The sequence below is a fragment of the Bombus vosnesenskii genome, unplaced genomic scaffold, assembly GCF_011952255.1.
Source record: "Bombus vosnesenskii isolate JDL3184/JDL3185 unplaced genomic scaffold, Bvos_JDL3184-5_v1.1 scf7180000013293, whole genome shotgun sequence".
NCBI classification, from domain to species: domain Eukaryota; kingdom Metazoa; phylum Arthropoda; class Insecta; order Hymenoptera; family Apidae; genus Bombus; species Bombus vosnesenskii.
Window position 1 is genome coordinate 1,843,464 of NW_022882944.1, and position 10,979 is coordinate 1,854,442.

Consider the following 10,979-nt stretch of genomic DNA (forward strand, 5'->3'; position numbering starts at 1 on the left):
GCACACCGTTTTTTAAGGACACGTTCGGCACGGGTACCGGTCAACGATATTTTTCGTTGTTAACCTCTACCACTGGTTTCGAATGCGTTGTTACTCCGCACATTGCGGACGATAGTGGCCATGTGTTTGATCTTTACTCACCTGACCAAGGTCTGACAGGATAATTCATCCAGTATAGCTTCAAACATGAAAACAGAAAAGAAGCCCAGCGAACCAAGTTGCGTACCAACCACTGTTGTCAAAGAGGAACCTGACGCAGACCCAGTTAAAATCAAAGAAGAAGGCACCGGAGGTAACAATGATGATACAACAGGAGAAGACACTACAGAGTGCTCTAGGGATCCTTGTTTGGATCCTTCCAATGGAGAAGGTGCATTGTCCGGAGAGAATCAAAATAATAGTGCAAATCAACCAATTCTAAACTCAGTGAAGCAAGAAGGTGATCATAACAATCCCACAGATGATATACCTGGTAGGACTAAATTTAATTCTTATGCTTTTGTTAATTATTTATATTCTTGATGTTTAATTATTGTGTGCAATTATTTTATTTGTTTTATTCATTGTTGTAGATTGTAGTGGTAATGTGATTACTGCAGATGGTATTCAACCATTAGTTAGTAATGTTCTTGGAAAACAGATGGGAACTAGCACAGGAAGCGGTGAAGCTCAGTATATGCAACAGCAAAGTCAAATTTTTGTATTTTCTACAACATTAGCAAATAAAGGTGCAGATGCAGTGATGCAAGGACAATATCCATCAATTATTGCTTATCATTGTGCACAACCTGGCACTAAGAAGTATCTAGAGGTATCTAGTAAAGTTTCCTAAAGAAAAATCTACATTATTTTTATATTTACTAACATGATGTTATTATCACCTTAGAAACATCCAAATAAAGTAAACCAATTTCGTCAAAATCCTGCACAATGGTTAAACAACCTTGCAATGATGAAACAAAAAGGTCATCAAGGAGGTACAAACAATACTTTCCAAAATGAGCAACCTCCTGATCTACCGGCTCTTGATCCTAATGCTCCTCCATTCTGGAATGAACAACCTAACCTTAGGAACTTAAATGGTGGAAATACCCTTGGTAATTCTGAACCATCATTGGACGATGCAAATATAGATGTGCCTTGTCTTGTACCAAATTCACCTGGTAACTCAGGTAATATGTAGTTATATTTGTATTGTAGTCAAATATGTTTCCAATTTTTTTACGGGTACCTTTTTGTGTACACTTTATGCCATTAGAAGCATACCTTTTATTACAGCAAATCCACAACCTCCTAATAGTACTACGATGGGCCATAGTCCCAATTTATTAGGAGGTACAACCAGCCCAGGCCCAGGCAGTTTACAGCCATCACTGCAAGGTGTCAAAGTTCCAGACGAAAATTTAACTCCGCAACAAAGGCAACATCGAGAAGTTCAATTAGCAACCATTAGGAAAATGCAAATGATGTTATTTCCTGAGCACAAGGAAGAAACCGCTAATACTCTAGACACGACGCAAGGAACAGCGGTATCGACGTGTCCTCCAACGAACGTTCCTTCAGTTGTACCAACTCAATGTCCTCCAACTATGGATTGGCATAAATTGCAACATCAGTTTCTTGATGGAAAAAATAAGGTAAAATATAATATAAAAGATTAAAGATTGTATTTGAAAAATAATTAAAGATTAATGACTATTGGGTAACTATCATTATTTATTGAAACAAAAAGTATACTTAAAAAATGTTAGTATAACGTTTTAATATAATATTTATTTATATTGTAGGCCAGTGTTGGAAGTCCTGGAACTGGAGTCTCATTGCGAGGTGCTAATATGGTTGGGGTCCCGCGTAGTCAAGGGCCACCACCGCCGTATCATCAAACAACGCGATCTGCGAGTGTGCCAATTGCGATACAAAGCCCAAACCCTTCTTCACCTAATAATCCAACCAGCAATTTATCCCTACCGTCACCTCGCGCAAGTTCAGCTCTAAATTCACCCGCAGACTGCAATAGACAATTTCAAATCGGTAATCAGAGAACCAACCATCTACCAGGACAAAGTCCGACGAGTCAAGACTCTCCGAATCCGACAGTTGGAAATGCAACGGCTGTATCAACAACGAGACTTAATCATAGTAATCCGGGAACGCCTGTTTCTCATTCGCACATCTCAACGCTTAGTCCTAGTGGAACAACTGCTCAAAAAGATTCATCTTTAGATTTCTCCACCAGTCAGCCTCCAAATGGTAAGACCAAATAATAGAATAATTACTTTATTGTAATAGTCGATCATATTATCTCTTAAAATATTGTTTGATATGTTAAATAATATTTGACATTGAATCGCATTCGAAGGATCTTAATGCAACAACTAAGTAACCACGATTATTATAATTATTACGTAAAATATTTTAAAAGTTCACTACTTAAAAACATTACGCGGTGAATTGATCGTGTTATATGTTACAACATAGTGGATGGTATGTTTTGCCGCACGCTGCAATCCTTAGCCCAGCAAAAGCAGCAACACACTGGGGCAGTGAACGCAGCGGGTGTTAAGGAAGCGAATCTGATGCCGGTTCCAAGCCCTCAGCAAATTCAGTATCTTAATACCTTCGAGGGACAGGAACTGACTATACAGAAACAGCCAAATACGAGTCTAAAGGATGGCAATTTATCTACGTAAGTATACTTGTATAACAATACCTTACAGATGTATAATTCCCTTTCTAACGTAGGTTTATAATTTTATCTTATTCTATGTCTTCAGGAATACGGCCAGCAATACAGAGATACCAAACAGAATTCTGCCAGGAACTTTGGACAACAGCAATCAGTTTCCTGCTAGATCGGAAGGTGCAAGTCCAGTTCAAATGGATAGCATGAATCGTGGGTTTACAGGCTCTTTACACAGTCCACATACTCCTCATACTCCGCACACACCAGGCAATGGTGCTCCGCATACTCCAGTTGATCCTGGAAAACCCGGAAATAAGTCTAGTGCAAGTGCACAGAGTAGTCCAGCACCGCATAACACGAATATACCAGATAGTATGGGTCCTCCAAGAACAGTACCAGCGTCACCTACTACGAAACCCGACACATCTCCGCCATCAACAAAAGATACTCAGCAACAACAAACTCAGCCCCAACAGCAGCAACAGCAGCAACAGCAACCACAGCAACAATCGCAACAACAACCACAACAACCTCCTCCACAACAACAACAACAACAACAACAACAACAACAACAGTCTACAAATCCAAGTCTTACAAATCCAAGTAATTCTGGAAACGCAACGGTGGTACCTTCTCTGGGAGGTCCAAGCGCCTCCTTCCCTTGCGGTAGACCATCTGTGAACGTGAGTCAACCTTCAGACAATGTGCCTCTTAATCCCAACAATATCGGAGGGCGACTCGGCAGTTTAACCGCAATGAGTACAAATCACTTTGATCCCATAACTTCCTTAGCTCAGATGAGTCAACAACTTACTAATACGGCAGCTAGCAATTCATTAGGTAACGAAGGACCTATTCATTCCGGGAACACCGGGATGATGCAGTTCGGGAATCCGCACAGTATGCACATGATGCAAATGGGTGGCGAAATGAATGGAAGTTGTCATATGGGTGGTCCGACCAGTGAACAGGGCGAAGTAGGAGGAATGTGTATGAGTTTGGCAGGACCACCAACGAGTTATAGCCCGACAACTTCACACACAGGAAGTCCCGGTGTACCTAGTAAAATGGGTCATCCTATCATGGGCCATGGTATGATGAGTAGCCATTCAGGTAATGCGACAGGAGCATATCCTGGTGGCGATCCTCATGCACCGCCGCCAAGATTAATGACAGGTCATGTGACTGGCCCTAGTCCTTATAACGGAGCGAATGTTCAAGTAAAACCTAGTGCTCCAAACACGATACAATATCTACCAGCAAGGCCCAACGTTGGTCATACGCCAAGAGGACCACCGAGTTTGGACTTCCTTCAACGATTCACGAATCCCTTGTCTAATTTAGAATCAAAGATGGGCACACCGTCTGTAAATCTTCAGTACTTCCCAAACGGTTGTGTACCGAACAGTATGGGCCCGCATACTGGTATGCCATCAACCATGAGCGGTGGACTTCCTGGCATGGGAGGCTCTCCAAGGATGGACGGACAATCGATGAACACATCAGTTGGTGTACATCCTTCGATGAGACCTGTCGGCAATATGAGACCTCAGCCTAATTTAATGCGAATGCAACACATGGTTGGTGGCGGCGTCTTTCCAGGCGGTTCAATGGATCCAGATAAAGTCTTCCCACCTGACATGGTATCGCAAGTTCCCAGTCAACCGAATCCTGGTATGTACGTATCCGGCAGCAAAGGCAGCCCAATGGGATTAGGACCTGCCCCGGATGCGACACAGCCATTACCTCCGAGCATGGGTGGTGCTACTAGTAATTTCAAGAACAGCCCTTTCGTCGGTAGTGGACCTAGCATGTCGGATCCAAATTATGCTCAACAATTCCATAACTTCCAGCAACAACTTTACGCTACAGGGACAAGGGGTAGCGGTCCACCACATCCTACTTTACATCCGCCGCCAAACTCGCATTCGCATCAGCAGTTCTTTATGCCGAAATAAAACTAACGTGTAAGCTGTCTGATCGAAGATAGACGTCGCGACGACGATGATTTATGATTGTGGTGGCCTTTCTGTGTCCTTTTCGACAATTGCGTTTATTAATCCGAGGACAATTAATCCGATCATAACGAACGAACACGAGTTTTTCGGATAATGTAAAACTTTATATAAAAATTATTGCGCGCGATCTTGTAAAGGACAAAGAAGTCGAATTTGTTAAGGTTCTAATGTTGATGTGATTATGGAGAATAATTAATAGTAATACCATTTTTCGCGGAATGGTTTATCGTGACTGGCGGTAACGAGATTTCTCGTCCAATTCTTTATTTACGGTGTTGTTTATGTATGTGTTATTATATCGATAAGCGTTTTATTCTTAAATCACGACATTAAAAAGCCATTTTAATGTCTCTCGCGACTCCAAAATCTGTTCCATCGTCTTAGAGGATATCGTTTTCGTATCACAATTCTCTCTTTCTCTCTCTCTCTCTCTCTCTGTAAATTGGAAATATTACGAATGTCACGTGGCGTTACGTGATTTATGTAAATACTAATGTAAAATCTGATTTTTCTTCGTAGTAATCGTTATTTCGTCGATCGGAATATACGGTGATCGTTGCTAGAGACTTTTGTGGATCAGGAGGAACGAGAAATGAAAGAAAGAACATAAAAACAAAGATGGATATGAATGCGTCCCTTCTTCCTTTTTATTCGAACAATTGCTCGTGATAAAGTAATTGTGCGAGAATTAATGAAGTATTCGAAGGAACGACATGAAGATACGCCGGTGAACAATTCATCCTTCCTTTTATCACTAAATAATTAAAAAAAAACGCAGTCAAGCAAGCTCAAATTCATAATTGTACATATATACGATATGTATCCCTGTTGCAACATACTCCTTAAAACAGTATCGCCCGTCCCTTTTATTCCCTTCACCGATTCCTCCTTGTGACCAACACTGTGCATAATCATGACCCTACGTAGTGTAATAATTATAAGAAAAAAGAATAATTGACTAAGAACAATTATGTTGTTGATGAATGATTTTTATTATAAATGAAAAATAAAGATATTTACAAGAAGTCAGTATCAGAATTGATCGATAATGAGTTTCGTAGCTATTCGAGAAAATGGGCGTCACAAAGATTTTTTGATAACATTATTAGGGTTGTGCGGGTATTCAAAATTGCGGCCTAGAATCGGGTCGGGAATCTTTTTCGTGTTCGTGTCGGGATCTCGGTTTGTCGACACATAAACATAATTGGGTACCCGTTACTTCAGAACCCGATTTTCGATTCGGGATCCGACGCTCAATTCAGAACATAATTTTTCTATTACATTGTACTTAAACTTTCAACTTATACTTTTGCAGTTGTAATCATATGTAAGAATTTTAAACCAAGGAATATATTGCACAATATGACATGTGAAAAATTATATTCGGAATCGAGTACCACGTAATCGTAAACCACGTTTCAAATAACGGGTATTCGAATATGTTTGCGCTGATAAACTTTCGGGATCTTGACCCGAGCTGAGGCTCCGAGATCCGTAATTTCGGGTATCCGCACACTCCTACTCTATATGTATTTTTTTCTGCCCGTCGAGAACCGAACACAGGTTTTTAGAGGTTTCCAGGTGTCATGATGACATACCTCATATCATATTTTTTCGATTGAAAAAAACGGGCTGCTTCCAACTTACTCGGATCTGTGATAGTCAAAACAAGAAAATGTATCTTTTTTTTTTTCTTCATTCTGAAGATATCAATACATATCTATATTCATTAGGGAATGATTTTTTAATACTACATTATGTTTATTTAATCATTAGATGTTATGCATGAAAAAAGGAGAAAAGAAAAAGTGAGCGAAAACGTGAGAGAAAGAGCGAGGCAAACAGATAAATTATAAAAGATAAAATAAAAGAAAAATTTTTTTCGAAGCAGCTTGAGCAATATTTTAAGCGAATCAAAGTGAAGTAAGTGACTATGAGAATGTCATGAATTTTGTGATAACGTACATAGAGAAACTTTTTTAGAAGTGTGACATGATAGAGAGCTTTCTCGAAGATTTTATATTTTGAGTTAGAAATAAGATTTCATCTATGTTCGTAATTCAGAGCTTTTACAACGAGTCGTGTAACACATCATCCATAAAATTATATCAGAATTACAGGTCATTCTGTTTTTCTGTTTTTTTTTTCTTGTTTTCATTTACTAGCGAAATATTCTACCTGCGTCAAGCATTTTACGAATTTCCACATTACTATGCAATATTTAGATCAATATTGCGCAAATAAGTAACCTACATTTTATTCTCCATCCATAGAGTCAAACGAAGTTATGAGTTCAGTCACGAAATGTAAAGCTTATTTGTTAATCGATTCCCTTTGCAATAAGTTGTATATCGTCCATCACTTTATCCAAAGGTGCTTACTAAATCACTAAATTTGTTGCGTTGTGTTATATCTCTTAGTACTCGAGCAATTTTTCGCTCATGGGATTTCCTCTCACCTGTAAAAAATCATTTATTTAACGAGTATTGTATTATGATCTCCATCAGGCTTGTTAAATCTATATCTTCCTTTTAACCATGTCATTATGAATCTAACTAATAAGGAATACGATAATGCTATCTCTAAAAGGTTTAAAACAAATGTGCCGTTTAGCAATTTCATCCATTAATATCGCGATTCATTGTCGCAATCAATTTTATACCCGAAACCCAAGTCAAACCTTTCCTTCTGCACATCTTCTCATTGACTGGATGTCCCTGAATCGCGCCAGTCATCTTTATCTCTGTAAAAAAAATATTACGTCCATATATAAAACGTTTGTTACCTGTTTTTATGGATATAATTATTATTTTCTCAAATTCTCTAATGATGATAAGATTATTATTGATCTTGTTTATAACAAAGGAAAATTGCTAAATGAAAGTAAGAGAAAGTTGCTTATATAGGTCCTCCATTTTTATTGTTATTATTACCTTGATTGTTGTTCTTCTGAAGATGCAGTGCTCCCATTTGTACTGAAAATTAACAACATGTATTGCATCTACTATACAAACGTTAATCATGAGAAAATTTACTTTTTCTTAATTGCAAAGTCATCCCATTCACTAAGATCGTATTTCGATAAATCACCATCTTCTTCATCATCTTCCTCTTCCTCTTCGTCTTCATCCTGAAATTTCAAATGTGTTTGATATTTCTGATTATCGATAAAATAACATCAATTACATTTACATTACATTTTGATCTTCTTCATTCTCCACTTCATCTCTTTCATCCTCGTCCTTAGACTTGTTACGTGGCGGGCTGCTATACCTAGAATCTTTGGAATCGTCATCTGAGCGGTTTTCAATCTTTCGTTTCTTTTTACGACGCCCGAACTCATCGTACTCGTCATCATCATCTCTTCTTTCTTTATATTCAACGACTCCTCGATCATTATATCCTCCTCCATATCCTGTACGTTCTTCAATCTCTCCGAATTTCGGCGCATTACACATGTTACACTGCTGTCGCCGGGCCCAATTTACGTTTCCACACTTACTGCACTGCCAATCATCAGCACTAAATATAAAGATATCATAACATACAATCATTTATTTGCTCTGTTATTCATGTATGTATAATATTTACTCATTGTGTAAATATTTTACAAAAAATCTAAGTATATTGAAAGTTAAAGAAAGATATACGATATATTGTACAACTCTGTATATTATTGAAATGAAAATACCAATCATTTAAATAAATCTGATCAAATTATATTATGATGTTGTCCCTGAATGTTGTACTTTTTAGAATATTTATTCTAAACTTATTTCATATAATAGAGAATAATTTCTTTCTGCGTTATATTGTTATATATGTTCCTATTATTTACCTGAATAATCCTCTACTTTTCTCTGCAGCTGCTTTACCAATTTCTTGTCCCAATTTTTTTTTCTTAGGACACTCTCCTCTGTCTGCATAAAAATATCTTTTGTTAATTGTTATATATAATATTATATATTGTAATATTAATAAAGCAACACATTAAAAAAGTTGTAAGGAACAAAACATTATCATAAGGAAAATTATATAGAAACTATACATTACCATATTGACTTTTATATACCTTTTCCACATCGATTACAAGAGTTTCTTCTTGCAAAATTTACATTGGCACATCTGAAATATTAAACAGTATCAAGACACTATCTCACACAATAGGTATGTATAAATAGACAATTTTATATCTTTAAATATCAACATTTTACAGGTTCATACTAATATTTTAAAATACAAAAGACTTATGTTAAGTTAGTCTTAAACATCTTATTGTTTTACTTACTCTAGTGAATACAAAATTTCTTTAGTACAATAAATTACTACGAACAAACTTCAGCATAGTATACATAATAGTGTAATTAACTTTAAGTATAAAAAACAATATACTAAATTACTCATTTAATAATTAACATTTTTCTCAAGCAAATAACATTATTACATATCACATGATTTATTACAGAATCAGTGTTACCAATTGAAATAAACATTGTAAAGGGACACAGCGATAGTATAAATAATATGTATTGAACGAAGTTGAAACTACAGTGGATACAAAAAGTATTTTCATCAGGTTCTACATTTCATTTTCATGATATCCACATTTTTATGGTCGCATGAAAGCACTATTAAATGATACGAAATTTAATGTACATGGACATGATTAATTAATATGTGATAAATACAGTGATATGCAAATATTTTTTGTGGCCACTGTAAATTCGCGATTAAAGCATAAAGCTGATTTCATACAGCAACGTTGCCCCTAGGAAAGCTACGTACTGAGAATCGGGACAAATCCAGTCCCCATCATTAATATTACGTTGATTTTCTTCATCCACTTTACTATTATCCATTTTCGTCTCTGGGTTCTCTGCGTGTAAACCTGATCTACTTTATCAGAGCTGCATTGAACCTTGCGATCTGTGTAGTTCGTTCTTTCCGAATTCTATCTAACCTTTACAAGTATGTATTTGTAATTGTCCAAATATTATCGAAATAGTACAAAGGCTTAACTTTCGCCAGTTTTTTCCGGATAAGTGCAACTTCTCTGAATGCGTTTTACGCACTACTATCTATTGCATTGTGTCGTATATAGAAATTAACGCACCGAAACTATGGTATGCAACACACTAATGCAACATTAACGGCACAATCACAGTTCTTACGATGCGATAAGCCCGTAACGTGGCGATTTCACAAATTTTAACCGCGCGTGTTACTTTTTATTTAATTGATGAAATGCACAATAGGAATAATAAAATATAATAAATGTGAAGGTTGATGAATTGTATTTTCTTTTAGAGATAACTGTTACAGCAGAATTTTAAAAAAATGTAAGTTATATTCGTTATAGCGTATGCGGCATGTTGGTTGGGAGGGATAGTATGTATATTAACTTAATAAGTGCAAAGTAAGGGCAGCGAATACATAAATCGAAAAGTAATTAGTAAAAGATTATATACATATGTATGTATACATATGTAAATTAAATTATTCGATACACGTCATTAATTACAAAGTTATATATTACCATAGTGAACATAGGCAAGGATTTAGTATCGTTAATAATATTGAATTGAATTTACAAAGATATAACTTGTACCATTAAGATGGTATATAATCATTAAAGTAATTAAAATGCATGAAATTTTCAGATATTTGACAGATTGAAATCATAATGGTGCAAGCCAAGATTTCGAAAATTTATAAATTCAATAATATATTTTAGTTCTTAAATGTATCATCCCTTTCATTTTATAGTTAATTAAGTTATAACTTTATTATCTGCTATAATATGTTTTTATGGCTTAAAAATATTATGACCATAAATGCAGGACACTATTTTTAAAAAATTATTAGTATACTAATTTACACCACTATGATTTGCTATTCTTCTTATGTATGTATAAATATATAAATATATAAGCATTTCCTCAAAATAACAAGTGCAGTGAAATAAAAGTATCTACTTATTTTATTTTTTAATTAGATAGGCTGGAGGTAATGTAATGATTTTAATACATTAAACAGGAACTTTTTTAATTATAAAAATATTTTAATATTTTAATTAGAATTGTAATAAATATTGTGTTATTAGGTACTGAAGTACAATATTTGTAGCTCTTCAATGGTATACTGTTTTCTGTAGATTATTAAATGGCACAGTTTGGTCTTTTAAGTTCAACGTTTTCTTTGTATATTTAAATAACGTAGAATGTAAAAAAAAATTAATTGTAACATATAAATTTATTTGTTTCTGAGTTTACAAGAGC

At 35.8% G+C, this 10,979-nt stretch overlaps 2 protein-coding genes across 5 annotated transcripts; one reads left to right on the forward strand and one right to left on the reverse strand.

The window, feature by feature from the left end:
- The first annotated feature begins 119 nt into the window (after positions 1–119).
- On the forward strand, positions 120–5,726 carry LOC117232786 (protein BCL9 homolog). Of its 2 annotated transcripts, none has more exons than XM_033492427.1 (7): positions 120–472; positions 573–811; positions 887–1,172; positions 1,279–1,637; positions 1,788–2,250; positions 2,479–2,686; positions 2,775–5,726. In XM_033492427.1, exons 1-7 carry the CDS (start codon positions 187–189, stop codon positions 4,639–4,641), a joined length of 3,708 nt encoding a protein of 1,235 aa, XP_033348318.1. In that variant the 5' UTR covers positions 120–186; the 3' UTR covers positions 4,642–5,726. The 2 variants fall into 2 exon arrangements, with proteins under 2 accessions (XP_033348318.1, XP_033348319.1); XM_033492428.1 differs by having other exon boundaries at positions 2,515–2,686.
- A 963-nt stretch (positions 5,727–6,689) lies between these two features.
- On the reverse strand, positions 6,690–10,004 carry LOC117232803 (zinc finger Ran-binding domain-containing protein 2). 3 transcript variants are annotated; one of them, XM_033492464.1, is made up of 8 exons: positions 9,487–10,004; positions 8,774–8,826; positions 8,540–8,621; positions 7,899–8,223; positions 7,737–7,831; positions 7,635–7,676; positions 7,387–7,444; positions 6,690–7,159 (listed from the first exon to the last, which is right to left on the reverse strand). In XM_033492464.1, exons 1-7 carry the CDS (start codon positions 9,558–9,560, stop codon positions 7,402–7,404), a joined length of 714 nt encoding a protein of 237 aa, XP_033348355.1. In that variant the 5' UTR covers positions 9,561–10,004; the 3' UTR covers positions 6,690–7,159; positions 7,387–7,401. The 3 variants fall into 3 exon arrangements, with proteins under 3 accessions (XP_033348355.1, XP_033348354.1, XP_033348353.1); XM_033492463.1 differs by having other exon boundaries at positions 7,382–7,444; positions 9,487–10,003; XM_033492462.1 differs by having other exon boundaries at positions 6,690–7,444; positions 9,487–10,003.
- Between the last annotated feature and the right edge of the window lie 975 nt (positions 10,005–10,979).

What these genes read in the sequence shown, in the direction of transcription:
- LOC117232803 (XM_033492464.1), bottom strand. Translation starts at nt 9,560, where the DNA reads ATGGATAATAGTAAAGTGGATGAAGAAAATCAACGTAATATTAATGAT. An exon ending in TGGATTTGTCCCGATTCTCA is followed by an intron (nt 8,827 to 9,486) that starts GTACGTAGCTTT and finishes TTAATATTTCAG; the next exon opens with ATGTGCCAATGTAAATTTTG. An exon ending in TTGTAATCGATGTGGAAAAG is followed by an intron (nt 8,622 to 8,773) that starts GTATATAAAAGT and finishes ATTTTTATGCAG; the next exon opens with ACAGAGGAGAGTGTCCTAAG.
- LOC117232786 (XM_033492427.1), top strand. Translation starts at nt 187, where the DNA reads ATGAAAACAGAAAAGAAGCCCAGCGAACCAAGTTGCGTACCAACCACT. An exon ending in TCCCACAGATGATATACCTG is followed by an intron (nt 473 to 572) that starts GTAGGACTAAAT and finishes TCATTGTTGTAG; the next exon opens with ATTGTAGTGGTAATGTGATT. An exon ending in CACCAGTCAGCCTCCAAATG is followed by an intron (nt 2,251 to 2,478) that starts GTAAGACCAAAT and finishes GTTACAACATAG; the next exon opens with TGGATGGTATGTTTTGCCGC.